The 14,111-nt window shown below is 34.2% G+C and overlaps 1 protein-coding gene across 1 annotated transcript in view; it reads right to left on the reverse strand.

Annotated features, from left to right (window-relative positions):
- Positions 1–14,111, reverse strand: part of LOC145662673 (uncharacterized) — a 123,877-nt gene that overhangs the window by 8,375 nt on the left and 101,391 nt on the right. Inside the window, exons 4-5 of the mRNA XM_081728487.1 lie at positions 9,180–9,288; positions 8,175–8,398 (exon numbers count right to left, since the gene is read on the reverse strand). Coding sequence (XP_081584613.1) covers positions 8,175–8,398; positions 9,180–9,288 — 333 coding nt within the window. The remainder of the gene's footprint in view (positions 1–8,174; positions 8,399–9,179; positions 9,289–14,111) is intronic.

The raw sequence follows: 14,111 nt of genomic DNA on the forward strand, positions 1-14,111 counted from the left end.
AATCATAAGACAGAAAAAAGAATAGAATATTGTAGTTTTAATGTCATTAAACCTTACGAAAGTGATATAGGACGTCAGGTATGCATATGCAATAATTATGTACGTGTATCATATCTGTATTGTAAGTACAGATATAAATATCAGCTTCTAAATAACACATTTGAATTACCACATATTTGAACAGCATGTTTATCGGATGTCTGTACTAGAGATGCAAGAGCTCGGAAAAAAACCGGCTTTTTTGGAAAAAAACTCGGTTTTTTCTGCTTCGCTTTTTTGCTTGAGAAATTTTGGGCTTTTTTGAAAATTTTGCTTTAAACTGATAAAGCAGACTTTGTTTCGCTTCCCTACAACAAAAAGAACTCATTTAAATAGTATCTGATGCAGATAATAATATGAAACCTCGAAAACAAACCATGAATTTCAAAAAGATTTTTTAAAATTCTTAACATATTTACATTATGAATTCTAAAGGATTAACCAATATATGTAATAATATTTTAACCTCGTATATACAATAAGTACTTTAAAAAATGATACACAAATAACTAGCAAAATTGTATGTAGTATTTTTACTGCAAAATATCACACACCCTCTTTTTGAAGCAAAATAAAGAAAAACCTGAGAGAAATCTGCACATTAAGAGCTTCGTTTCGGGTGGTTCTGTACATTCTTGAAATTTTTCAGTTAAGTTTTAATTTTCATATACATTGTATGATTATTTCGAACAAATTTTTCACTGATTGATCACATACGTAATAATCTGTTACCACCTATCAGGTGCTTCGGATCTGCAAAATCGGTAAAGCTCCCAAATTCTGTAATGCACTGACTGCTAGTTAAGCTTTTTCAGAATCGGGAAAGTATCGAATTTTCTGTTCATGGATCATATACGTAATAGACGGTTCATCTGAGCGTATGGTTTCCTAGGCTGTAGAATATATAACCACCATCACGGTTTACCCAATGCTGAAGGTTTCTAAATTTTTAACAAGAAAATTCAACATATAGTTAGGAAACTTTTTTTTTCTACAAAAAAGAAAAACTATGGAATACATTTAAAAAGAGTGGAAGAATCAGTCACTGTTCCAATTCACAAGAAAGACGACAAAATTGATTGTAATAATTATCGAGGCATTTCTCAACATTCTATTAATAAGATTGACCCCATACGCAGATGAAATTATTGAAGATTATCAGTGTGAATTTAGTCGAAATCGACCATTCCACAAATACTCGAAAAGAAATGGGAATATATTACCCAGTACATCAACTGTTTATTGATTTTAGAAAGGCGTACAATGTTTCCCTCCTTATAGAGTTGTAAAACATTCTTACAGAATTTGGAATACCGAAAAAGCTAGATTTATTAAGTGTTTAAATGAATTCCAGAGTAAAGTCCGAGTAGAAAAATTCAAGCTTAAACGTCGAGATTGGCCTGAAACAAGGATATGCGTTATCGCCGTTATTATTCAGCTTTGTTCCGGAGTACGCTACAAGAAAAATCAAAGATAGGAACCAGGACCTAGAGTTGAATCGTATTCACCAGGTTATGGTGTATGCTGATGATGTAAATCTGATAGGAGAACAATCGAAAGAAATGCAGAGGCCTTATTAAACGCTTGCAGGGACATGAGTAAATGCAGAGAAATCTAAATACAAGGAAGTTCACAAGGATCGTAATACGGCAAATTATGAGTGCGTTAAAATATCAATTAATACTTTCGACACAGTAGATACTTTCAAATATTGTGGATCAGTATTACCAGACGAAAATCATACCCACAAAGAAATTAAATGTCGACTAAAATCAGGAAATTCTTGTTATTATTCAGTTCAAAATATTTTGTCGTCGCGAATTTTGTCAAGGAATTTAAAGCTTAAAATATATAAAATGATAATCATGTATGTTATACTTTATGGCTGTGAAACATGGTCGCTTACGCTGAGGGAAGAACGCAGACTGAAATTATTTGAGAATAAAATTCTGAGACGAATATTTGGATCCAAGAGGAAGGGGAAGGCGGAAACTTCATAAGGAGGAACTACATAATTTATACGGTTTACCAAACATCGTTAGAGTCATCAAGTCTAGGAGGCTCAGATGAGCAGGTCATGTAGCCAGAATGGAAGAAAGTAGGAACGCTTTCAAAGTTTTAACTGGAAATCCAATCGGGAAACGTCCATTAGGAAAATCTAGGCCCAGATGGGAGGACAATATTAAGATGGATCTAGCAGAAATAGGAATACAGAGCTGGATTGATTGCTGAATACAGAGCTGGAGCAGAAATAGGAATACAGAGAGGAACTGGATTGAATTGGATAAGGACAGAAGTCAATGGAGAGCTCTTGTGGCCATAGAGAAAGAGAGAGAGAGAGAGAATACATTTAAGTTAAGCACAACTGCACAACAAACATGAGTGAGTGGTTAGCTTTCTCGCTTCTGTCGTGAAGTCCGGGATTCAACCCCGCATTCGACCATTTTGACAAAAGTTTTTCTTAATTCCATCTGTGAATGTAGAGATAGTGCGTGTACTAAGAGTCCTGGCCGACTTACTTTCTAATAGTTTTTTAAATCTTTGTTATTATTAATTACCAGCAGTGATGGATTTGCGAAGAGGGTTAGGGTGGGGATGTCTTCCGGATTGAAGCTTCTACCCCGAAATTACGAAATTTCTAAAACAAACTAAATATTTGTTTTGCCTTTACTCATAAACTTCAAGCTGTTCTCAAATAAAAAATTAGGAATTTTTAGAAAAACTAAGCATTAATAAGAAAAGCCGCTCCGAAAATACTTTTCTAAATCCGCCACTGATTATCAGTATAAAATGGTCTTCAAGGTTGTATCTGGAAGATTATAGCTGAATATACAAACGAAACGAAATATTTGTTATGCCTGTACTCATAAACTTAAGCTCCTCTTAAATAAAAGTTAGAAATTTTTAGAAAAACCAAACATTATTCAGAAAAAAACCCTCCCAAATATTTTTTCTAAATCCGATACTGATTATTTCTATCAAATGGTATTCAAGGTTGTGTCTGGAAGATTATTGTTAAATCTTTGCACAGCTACAGTATAACGGAAATATGGAAGTACGCTCTGACAGGTATATTAAAAAACGTACGTTCTGATGGATATATTGAAAAACGTAAGTTTAATTATTTGCTAGAAGCTAGAGTACTAAGCTCTAAGAAGTGAAACACGAATGACTAAACTGAAATGATCTAGAGAAGAAAAAATATCGATAATTCAGAAGTTAAAATCAAGTTAAATAGCTTCTAAAATTGCCCTCAAATACTACGTACTTTATGTTTACTTTAATTCATAAACCATGTTCTCCATCATGATGGTGAATTCCAGAGTGAAATATGGCATTCAGGTCATGGAATCTTATTTAACTTTAGAGTATACTATAAGAAAGCTATTTAAACAGAAAAATCATGAAAATGAAAAAAGCCAAAATTTCCAAAATTCTCGTTTTTTTTCAAAAAAAGCCGGCTTTTTATGTGGAAAAAACCATCGATTCAAAAAAGCCGGCTTTTTTGCATCTCCAGTCTGTACACAAACCTAAATACAAGGAAAACTCAATAATGTACACTTTTTCGACGAATGATTAATCAAATAACGAACAAACATTCATAATAAACGAATAATTATTTGAATTAGCATGTTCTGCGCAGGACATTATTGTCTGAATGATTGAATATGATACAAAATTAAAAATATTTATGGCTAGCAAAGGAGTTTTAATAACACGTAAATAATATCTTTAATTAAGAATTTCTCGATAATTACCGGTTAGCGTACGCATCTTTGACGTGGGAGATCCGGGTTCGATTCCTTGCGGAAGCTCATGTGGTTCGGATTCCACGTTAATCAGTAGGTCCACGTCTCATACAGTCTCGCTGCTGAATGGGAAGTTAAACTCAAAATCACTCGATCTAAGATGCACCTCGATTTCGCTGGGTTAAATTAAGGAAACATAGTAATATGTTCCGTTTTTACTATTACTAAAGCACTCTTTGGTCATTCTCGGTGATTTTTTTATATATCTCTCCCCTCCCCATGTTGCGGAGCACGACATGATTAAAATTATCCCAGGCCTGAATCTCATGTATGTTGAAAATTTGATTGAGATCGGTTGGGTGGTTCAAGCGTTAAGTTCTATTTATTTTTATATATTAATCTCCCCTCCCCCTCCCCTAGGTTCTACCGTCGAAGTGAAAATATTAAAAAAAAAAAAAAAACTTTCCTGGCCCGAACGTCGTCTATGTTGAAAATTTGATCGAGATCGGTCAAGTGTTTCAAGAGTTATTAAGTTTTATTTATTTTTATATATTTCTCCCCTCCCCTCCTCCTACCCTGTTCTACCGTCAAAGGGATATGATAAAAACCATCCCAGTTCCAAACCTCATCTATGTTGATAATTGGATTAAGATCGGTTAGGTGGTTTAACTCTGATGAAGTCACTCACTTTTATTATTATTATTATTATTATTATTATTATTATTTTACATATATGCCCCCTTCCCTACATTGTGCCGTCAAAGTAAAATGATGAAAACATCCCAGGTCCGAACCTTATCTATGTTGAAAGTTTGAAATCAGCTGGGTGGTTCATCAAGAGTTATTAAGTTTTATTCATTTTCATATATTTACCCTCCTCCCCTCCTCTCCCCTAAGTTCTACCATCAAAATAAAATAATAAAAAACTTCCCAGGTTCGAACTTCACCTATGTTGAAATTTGAGGGAGATCGATCGGGTGGTTTAAGAGTTATTAACTCACGAACATGGTCATTTTTATTTCTATAGTTATTGATTTTTGTATATCTCCCTCCTCCCCATCACCTACGTTGTTCCGTCAAAGTGAAATGGATATATCCATCCCAGGCACGAACGTCATCTATGTTGAAAATTTGATTGAGATTGGTCGTTTGGTTCAAGAGTTATTAAGTTTTATTTATTTTTTACACTTCCCCCTCCTCTCCTTCCCTAAGTTCTACCGTCAAAATGAATAACTAAAAACACTTCCAGGCCAGAACTGCATCTACGTCAAAAATTTGATCGGTCAGGTGATTCAAAAGATTAAGAGTCACAAACATAGTCACTTTCAATTTGGATCTGAAGTTTTTTTGTTCACAGACACTTAATTATCATCTAAAAACAAACGATTTAACCAATCGATTTTCTAATATGGAACAAATATTCAAATAATGAGTAAAATTATTTGAATAATTTTATTATTACTTCGTAAATGTTTTGATATTTAACAAATTTGTTAGTACCGTACAACAAAAAGCATAGAAATTGGCAAATGATAAAATACTATACACTTCTAAATTTGTTTATGGATAAATTATGCATATATGTTAGTATCTATTAAAAATATGTGCTTAATATGACCTAACCATCTTTACTTTCCGATAATCAACTAAACGGTATATTAATGTACATTGCTCAAAAAAGGGAGGGATCAGATGAAATATCAGATAAGCCGTTTGGATAGCGTTAGGATAAGTTTGTATTTGACTCAGATATAGCGTACAGGAGAAAATGCTGTAAGATACAGCAGTAAAATCGGGTACACACTGGTGTCGGAGCTTGAAAACGATTGTTCACATGACTCAGGAAACAAAAGGGCAATATGTGTACCTCTCAAACTGCTCACCAACAGGCAGGACAAGTCATTGTTCCCTAGTATGGTGTACAATCATCTTGAACAGCCTGCACTTCCTCGTACCTGCGTTGCATGGATTCAATCAGTTTGGCGTGGGTCAATGAAAACGACCCACTGACCCACCATGACTCACTCTGATCCACCACCCATCATGACCCACTGTGACCCACCACCCACCGTGACCCACTCTGACCCACCGTGACCCACCACCCATCATGAACCACTCTCATCCACTATGACCTACTTTCACTCACCAAAATCCATCATCATCAATTCTGAACACGATCTACGGCCTCTTCTGTACCGACTAGAGTTTACACTTGTAATAAAACAAGACTGTGAATTTGTCACTAATCGGAGTTTGAGTTTCTAGTCAATCGCTCAAGCATCACTATGTTACAATAACGGTGGATCTGACCTTTACGATATAAAATGGTAAAGTGTTTGTCAGTGAGCAAATTGAAACAATTCGAGGTGGGGGCCTAAAATATACTTGTACTAAGAGAGTATTCTTGCAAGTGTTAATTTCTGAAGCCATTCGAAAAGAAACTTCTATTCAGCAAGGAGTATCATCTCTCTATCACCATACAACATCTTTTCCATATCGACCATGTCAGTTGGCAACGCCGACTCATGGAGAACAGAAACTTCATCTACCACACCTTCGATAGGGAATCTTGTGAATAAATTATCAATTAAAGCCTGATAAACTGATGATTTCTTATTTGTTTATAAATTTAATTTTTGTAATTACACATGAAGGTTTGATGCCACTACCAAGTTCCCTCCCCCATCTAGAAAGCGAAAGAGAATGAGGTACCTGGAAAGTGTTCAGAGGTGAATGGGAATTTCCCTCCTTCTTCCCCTTCAATTACCCCACTGATATTTGCCATGTGCCAAATTACGAGGAATTTCAAATCAATTATCGTAGTATAACTATATTCTTGTTGAATTATCGATAATTTTCAGTGAAAAAAGGGTGAAATTTGAAAGTTCCAAATCAAGGTAAGTAAACCAACGTAAAGGGGGAAAAAAGTGTAAAGTTTTCCATATAATTATGCGTACAATCCAAACTTAAAATTTCCGTGTAATTAAGCTTACAGTAGAAATTTTATACCTATTTTTCTCACAACTTTATGGGTTGATTGCCCTGTGCTGTAAGCGCTCCATATAATAAACACAAGCTTCAGCAATTATTATAGTAGAAAGCAATGGATATATGAAGCCAAGCACTGCATTTTTTGTTTCTGATTTTTTTTTCTTAAATAACATCGATCGTTTTCGATCATTTTTACAAACCAACTCACTACCAATATTCCATATATAGAAAGCTCCCCCTCCCCATAAAGGAGAATTTTAAAAAAAATGCTAGGACACATTCTGTTTATTTTCAATAAAGAGTTAATACACTGAATTTCAGCTCCGTAAGTTTAACGGCTTGCGAGATACTCATTTTTTTCTCAAATATTCAGATCCTCATTAGGATATTATGCATTATAATGAAAGCAATATAACATCCCAGTTTGGATTAAGACCTAACTATATACCAAAAGTAATTTCATTTGATTTTGCAATTTGACCGTGATGATCAGGCACACATAGTTACATTCAATTTTTTATATAATAATTTATATATTACAGTCATTCAAAAATGTATTTTTTCCAGTAGTTAGCTCCTCTAAAAACTCACAGGTTTCGAAAGCCAAGTAGTAGTATAAGTCCTATTGCTATTAGTACAATTAAAAATATCAATATCCAAAAGTTCCTGAAGTTTATTTTTCACTTGATTAGATATTCTCACCTCAGGTAAGTAGACATAAGCAAATGGAAAAGGAAGGGAAATGAAGGTCTTGAAAGTAAAACGAAGACAAATTTACCAGTCTTCAGAAGATACTGTATACAATGCAGTGAGCAGAGTGGGCCAGTAGATAATACTGAGTTGGTGGATCGCAGTGGGTCATGGTGGGTGGTGGGTCGCAGTGGGTCACGGTGGGTGGTGGGTCACAGTGAATCGCATGCTGTTGACCCACGACCCACTGAGAAAACATGACCCACCGACCCACTACATCTCTGGATTCAATGAGATTGTCGATGAGTTTTGGGGGGATGCTCTGCCACTCATCCAGAAGAACGATCTCCAGCTGTGAATGGTTGTTGGAGTTACTGACTGAATTGCAATCCATCTGCCAAGCATATCCCAGACATTTTTAATTGGACTGAGATATACCCTCAGCTTCCAGTATCTCATCCACTAACCGAACAGTAGCGACTGGGTCGACCACGTACAGCAGCCGATTGCTCATCGGGAACATATCGGAAAAGTAAAACTTGATTAAATCAATGCAGGCAGAACGATCCAGGTAGAATTAACTTCAAATGAAAAGAGAAATGGCTGGAAAATACTTCAAATAACGTTTTCAGTGTATTTACATCTCTTGAAAAATTAATACCAAGTATATTTACTATGATTACCCAATAGAAAGAGATAGCTTACCGTATAACTTTGTGCTGCACCCACTTCAGAGCCTTCATTATTATAGCTGAAGGACTGTATTGTTCCCGTTAGACCCATGTGGAACTGTAAACAGTTAGGAGGTGCTGCGAGAGTGTTACCCGGCTTCAGTTGAGTAATTTTAATTCTCCATATCCGGGCACCATCACCCATCCCCATCACCGATAACTGATATGGCCCTGGCGTTTGATCTACTTCAACGTAGACTGGAAGAAAGAAAATTTAAATTTTATAGATTATCTTCAAGTATACCTTCATTAATATTTTAATTAGAACTAACTCTCTGAGGATAAGCCCGATAATTTATCACGGGAGAAACAAAAGTCGATTATATCAAAATGATCATTATTTTTCTTTGTAAGATTTATCTTTATATTTTCCTTCTACTTTCTTCTTGGCTTACTCAAAGGTTTTGCATCCTAGGCTTCTCTATTAGAATTCTATTCACTCTACGCGTAACTGATGCTCGAAGAATGGTTCCATCCGTTTTACCTTTATTTGTTGTTACTTTTCCTACGTGATTATTGTACAAATAGAATATTAAGATGAGCTTAACGATAATATTGTGTATATTTAAAAATAAATATTGTTTCAAAACTTCGATGTGTACGTAAGACCCTCGTAACAGTAATAGAACTTCTTGTTTTTAGCTTTCTAAGTGGTATACACTGACCTTTAAAATGTGTTGAACACATTATTATTTTAAAAATTCAGTGCTTTTTACCTATGTCCTGGATCTGATTTCCACTATTTATCTCAAAATGAAATATCACCGCAAGAAACAAGTCTAGGATGCATAAGTAAATAATAATATTATTTATTTACTGCTTATCTGTTTGGTATGCACAGATATTTCATTGGAAAATTAACTATAAATTAAATTAAGTATATGAAGTTTAATGTACAGATAGAAAACGCTTGATTTATCAACCCACAAGAAACAAATTACTTCCATAAATGGCAGTAAGTAAACCCATTAAAACGTACCATGTTGACCGTTATTAACACCACAAATAACAGGTACTATGCTGTTTGTATTTTGGCCAGTGATCATGAATCGATCTTCCATGCAATTACCATCTGTTGGACCACGTAGCTGAAAATAAGTAATAAAGAATACAATATAAACAATGTATATGATTGTTTTTACAGTATTATGTTATTATTACCTTTCCCTTAAGTTTATCTTTTATATGTATTTAGTTGCAAGGAATTCGAAATCTGATATATTAGTATTATAATAGCAGGGGTAATATCGTTTCCACCCAATAAATCTCAATAATATTTTTTTAAACAATAGCGATAGAGCCATTTATTCATTCATTTCGTTACTTCCGCTATCAACCTAAGTGCAAGGTTCAATAAATCAGACGCTCAGAGCAAAGCCAGCGGGTAAAAGTGAGGGGGAACGCACGGGGACATCGTCCTCCCACCTCCAAAATATGTATGGCGTCCCCTAGTTCCTAAAAAAATACAATGGGCAAAGATGGGAGGGGGAAGGCGTGACAACATGCCGCTATCTACCGTCCCCCTACCTTTTCAAATCCACTTTTACCCCTGATCAAAACTATACGTCTGCTACGCATATGCCATTGTATCTTTCACTTCATCTTGTAAATACGTTTCCTTACCTTGCTTATGATTGAGTATTGCTTTTAAGGTTCCTACTTTCGGAAATTTAAATAAAACTGCAATCCTCCCTTTCATTATAATATTTATGTGATCCAAATCATAAATATTGTAACTTTCATATGTAGCTCATGTCTCTGGAACTCACTGCAAACAAATGATGTCGAAAGTATTGACAAAAGTATGTAATTGTTGACCCATTAAAAGTCTGACAATTATCAAGTAGAAACATGTTAATTATATGAATGTGAAAGAACAGTTTAAGCGAAATTTCCCAACATATACGCCGCCGTTCTTTTCAAAGAAAGTCGGATCATAAGAAGCGGGACTAATACACATTAAAATGGCATCGAAACGACATGACAATTATAATATTTTAGTAATAAAATGTGTCTGTAAAAGTGAAATCAATTTGTAAATTTCTTATTTCAGATAGCGACACACAAAATGTAAGATTTCTTTTATGCTCCTCACAAAAAGTTGGGAATATTATGAGAACAAAGCAATGGAATAAAGTTATTCTAATCTCATTGCACCATACAACATACGTAATCTGAAACTATACTATTGGAGTGGAAAATAAGTTGGTTTTCTATGTAGTATTTGTTTTCTAGTTGCCAGAAGATAAACAGTAGTATACACAGAAATTCATCAAAGGAGTTTAAGCACACAGTCTCATGTACAGACTGTCTTAACTGGCAAATGCTTCCGCGTGTTGCTGTGGACAATATTTTGCGTTCTTCTTTCAATGTCTTTCGTATACACATAATTCGTCTGAACTTGAAATCTTCAGAAAATTCGAACATCTACTATGGGCAGTTTGGGGAAGCACTTCAGCCCTTTTTCTTCCATTCTAGGCCAAACTCTAAAAACTTTGAAACACATGTTTAATTATTTCAGATGAGAAGTTCAAACACCAAATTTCATGTCTAATTTTTATTTTCACCGGTCCCCAGCGAATGGCATCGATACATTCCTTTAACTCGCCTTTTCCTTCATTTTCGTACTTGTACTTTATATAAATTTTATGATTTACACATTGTAATATATACATAAATGCAACAGTAATTACAGGACCGCGCTAAAAAGAAATTGATGATCAGTGATATCAGATTTGTGGTAATCTAAAATAGTGCAATTACTTAGGAAACCAACATTAGAAAAATATGAAATCTAGTCAGTAAATTATATGTACAAAATATTCTTTTCTCAAATCTTCCTCAAATAGTTGTACGATTTCTATGTTCTTATCCTAGTTTAATAATCATTATATCTAGTATATTTAGTAAAACACTCTTCTTAATAACCAGACAGTTGAAATATATTTAACAACACAAATATACAATGTAATAAAACGTATTTACAAAGTTGGAGCATATTTAGAATAATTTTCTTTAACTAAGTATATTTTCAACATTCATTCATGGTTGTAATTCCGATACATATTTAGATCAAGTATATTTTAAATTCTCATTATTTAAAAACTTCCCACACAACACAGTTCATTAAGTTGCAGGAGCAAGACGACAATTCAACACCTCAATCGTAGATTTCAGAGCTACAAGATATGGACATACAATAATTGCAACCCGTACCTCTTTTTATTCTGACCTCTTTTCTTGTTTTCTGGATAACGATTAAACTCGTATTTAATTTATATGAGGAGTCCAAATACCAAACTTCATGTATCTAATCATAAGGGATTAAGATATATAGACTTTTATAATAATAATTGTAACTATACCCCTCTTTTCTTTCCATTTAGAAAATATCAGGTAACAGTGAAACTCGTTTTTAAATAGAATGTCCAGACCAGGGCCGGATTTAGCATTTTGGCGCCCCTAGGCCCAATAATTTTTTCCGCCCCCTAATCTGGTTAAAGTTACTTTCCTAAAAACCTTTATTAAAAAATTATATCAGGCCTATATGTTAATAGGTTAAACACCACTCCACGATGTAATTTTATCATTGCAAGTTTTTTTTTTTTTTTTAAAGGAATTTACTTGGTTTTGGGCTTAACAAAATACCGTTAATGTATTAACAAAAGATTGGTGAACTTTACCAACAATTATTTGTTCCAATGAACTTCAAAATCAGAATGCTTTATTAGCCTGATTTTTTTAATCAATTCAAAAATATGTTAAGTTATGGCTATTTATTTTTATTTCTAGATATTTTAAAAAAATTTTTCTCTCGGCCGTGCGCCCTCTGGGAGCTTGCGCCCATAGGCCCGGGCCTACCGGGCCTATTGGGAAATCCGGCCCTGGTCCAGACACCAACAAATTCTCCCATCATACCAATAGGTTTCAACTTATGTGTACCTGACGCATCTGTATCTGTATCTATCGCTCCTAACCTACCGGATTTTCCTTCTAACCTCTTCTTCAGTAATTTTACCAGTGATATTTGGCATGCCTTCTTTTAATCCTATCTTCAAATTCAACTAAAAATTTTGCTTTAACAGACCATAATTTCTCATACAAATCCCTAACTAGTATCATGTATTTTATTGTGTATTGTAATTTTTGAGTAGTAATGTTTAACAGTGTTTAACGTAGTTTATTTTTATATAAATTTGCTAATTTAGAAACCAATACTTATCGGAGCCAAAGATGTACGTACTAATATCATTTAGATATTATAGCGGATTAGTATTTTATGAAACACACAAAGTATGATTAAGACATATAATAAATTTAAAGGTAGTAAATACTGAGTAAATAGTAATAATATGTAAAATTCCCTACACTGAAAATATTATTATTGTTGCTGACATATTACATTAACTTAAAAATTATTTTTAAAAAACCAACAAACTAGCTTGTATTATTGAAATAATTTTTGAATGTATATGTTTGTTGGGAGTATATCCAAAACCCGTGTCCTAGCATTTGAAGAAAGTGACGAAGGGGCAATTTAATTGATTAGAAAACATGATAAATATGAGACTAACACTTATGTAGGCCTATTTAACAAATTTTGTCGTAAAGTCATTCTCACATTTTAAGTACACTAATTAACAAAGAGAGACTGGCAATCTAAATCTCTTATTGACATATTACACCACTAAATTAATGGCTGGGGTTTCTTTGGTCATACTATCGTTGCCTCTTCTCTCAATAATTCGTTCACAAGTTTCCTCAGATCCTATGTAAACAGTTCTTGTCTTTGTGCGTACTCCGTTACTTTCTTACTAACCATTGCTTTATTCTTATTATTAACCTTTTTCCTTTTCCTCTCTCCTTCGGAAAACTCTGGAGGATTAATTCATAAGCTTAGTCTTTACACTCTGATCTTGGCACTTAGGGCCTCGAACAATAAGACGAGTTCGAACAAATGACTTCCTGAACTTTCTTCTAACGAATCACTTATTAGTTACTTCTTCTATAAGTCGATCGAACGTCACATCTTAGATTTCTTCATTTACCCAAATCTGTTTCATCTAGTCTCCTCTTGATATTCATCATTAATTTCCTCTTCGTTCTTCTATTTATTTTCTACATTAACCTGGCATACAAACTGGTCCATTGGCCACACTAAATTTCTCTCTATATATCATATACCATCTTCTCTCTTCAGAGTATCTATTCTATCGAGCCTTTCATCCTTTTCTATTTTCTTTTACCGGTCGCTTTTCTATTCATGTATTATAATTTCTTGATGTACGATTTTTCCTGACCATGCTGCTCATTTACCTCGTTCTCAAGTCATCTAACCTTATTTTGCTTCTCCTGCAAATAAGACCTAACACCTTCTAATTCCTGATCTCTCTTCAAAGTTATTTCCTCTTTAATAACCATTTCTGCAATCTCTCAGCTTCAAAGTGGAGGAAGTTCCTCCACATTTTATTTTCCTGTTTAAAAGCCTTTTTCTCATTTTCTAATTCTCCTATCCTCTTATCAAGTTCGCTCAATCTTTCCTTTCGTTCATCAGATTTATCCTTCAATTTGTTCACTTGTAGGGTAAGGTCGTTCCCAGCTTTCGTCAGGCTCCTAGTCTACTTCTGAACACGATCTAAATCCTCCCAAACTTGTTTAATTCTTTTATTACACTCTTCAGCTAACATCCTAATGAAATCTAAGAGATTTGTGAAGATAGTGGCCGCAAGCGTCTCTTTAATCTGCTCAGTGTTACATTTTATTTAATCCTCCTTATTTTGTTTCCTCATTCATTTTGCCATATTGTCTTGGTCAAGGGAGGATTAAAACTCCGAACCCCCTTGCGTACACTGCTGAATAAACAATACGAGAGTTAGTAGAACTTCAATTTATTGTTTTGTTCTCATAAAAT

Source organism: Thermobia domestica, chromosome 10 (assembly GCF_964235325.1).
Source record: "Thermobia domestica chromosome 10, izTheDome1.hap1.1, whole genome shotgun sequence".
Classification (NCBI taxonomy): domain Eukaryota; kingdom Metazoa; phylum Arthropoda; class Insecta; order Zygentoma; family Lepismatidae; genus Thermobia; species Thermobia domestica.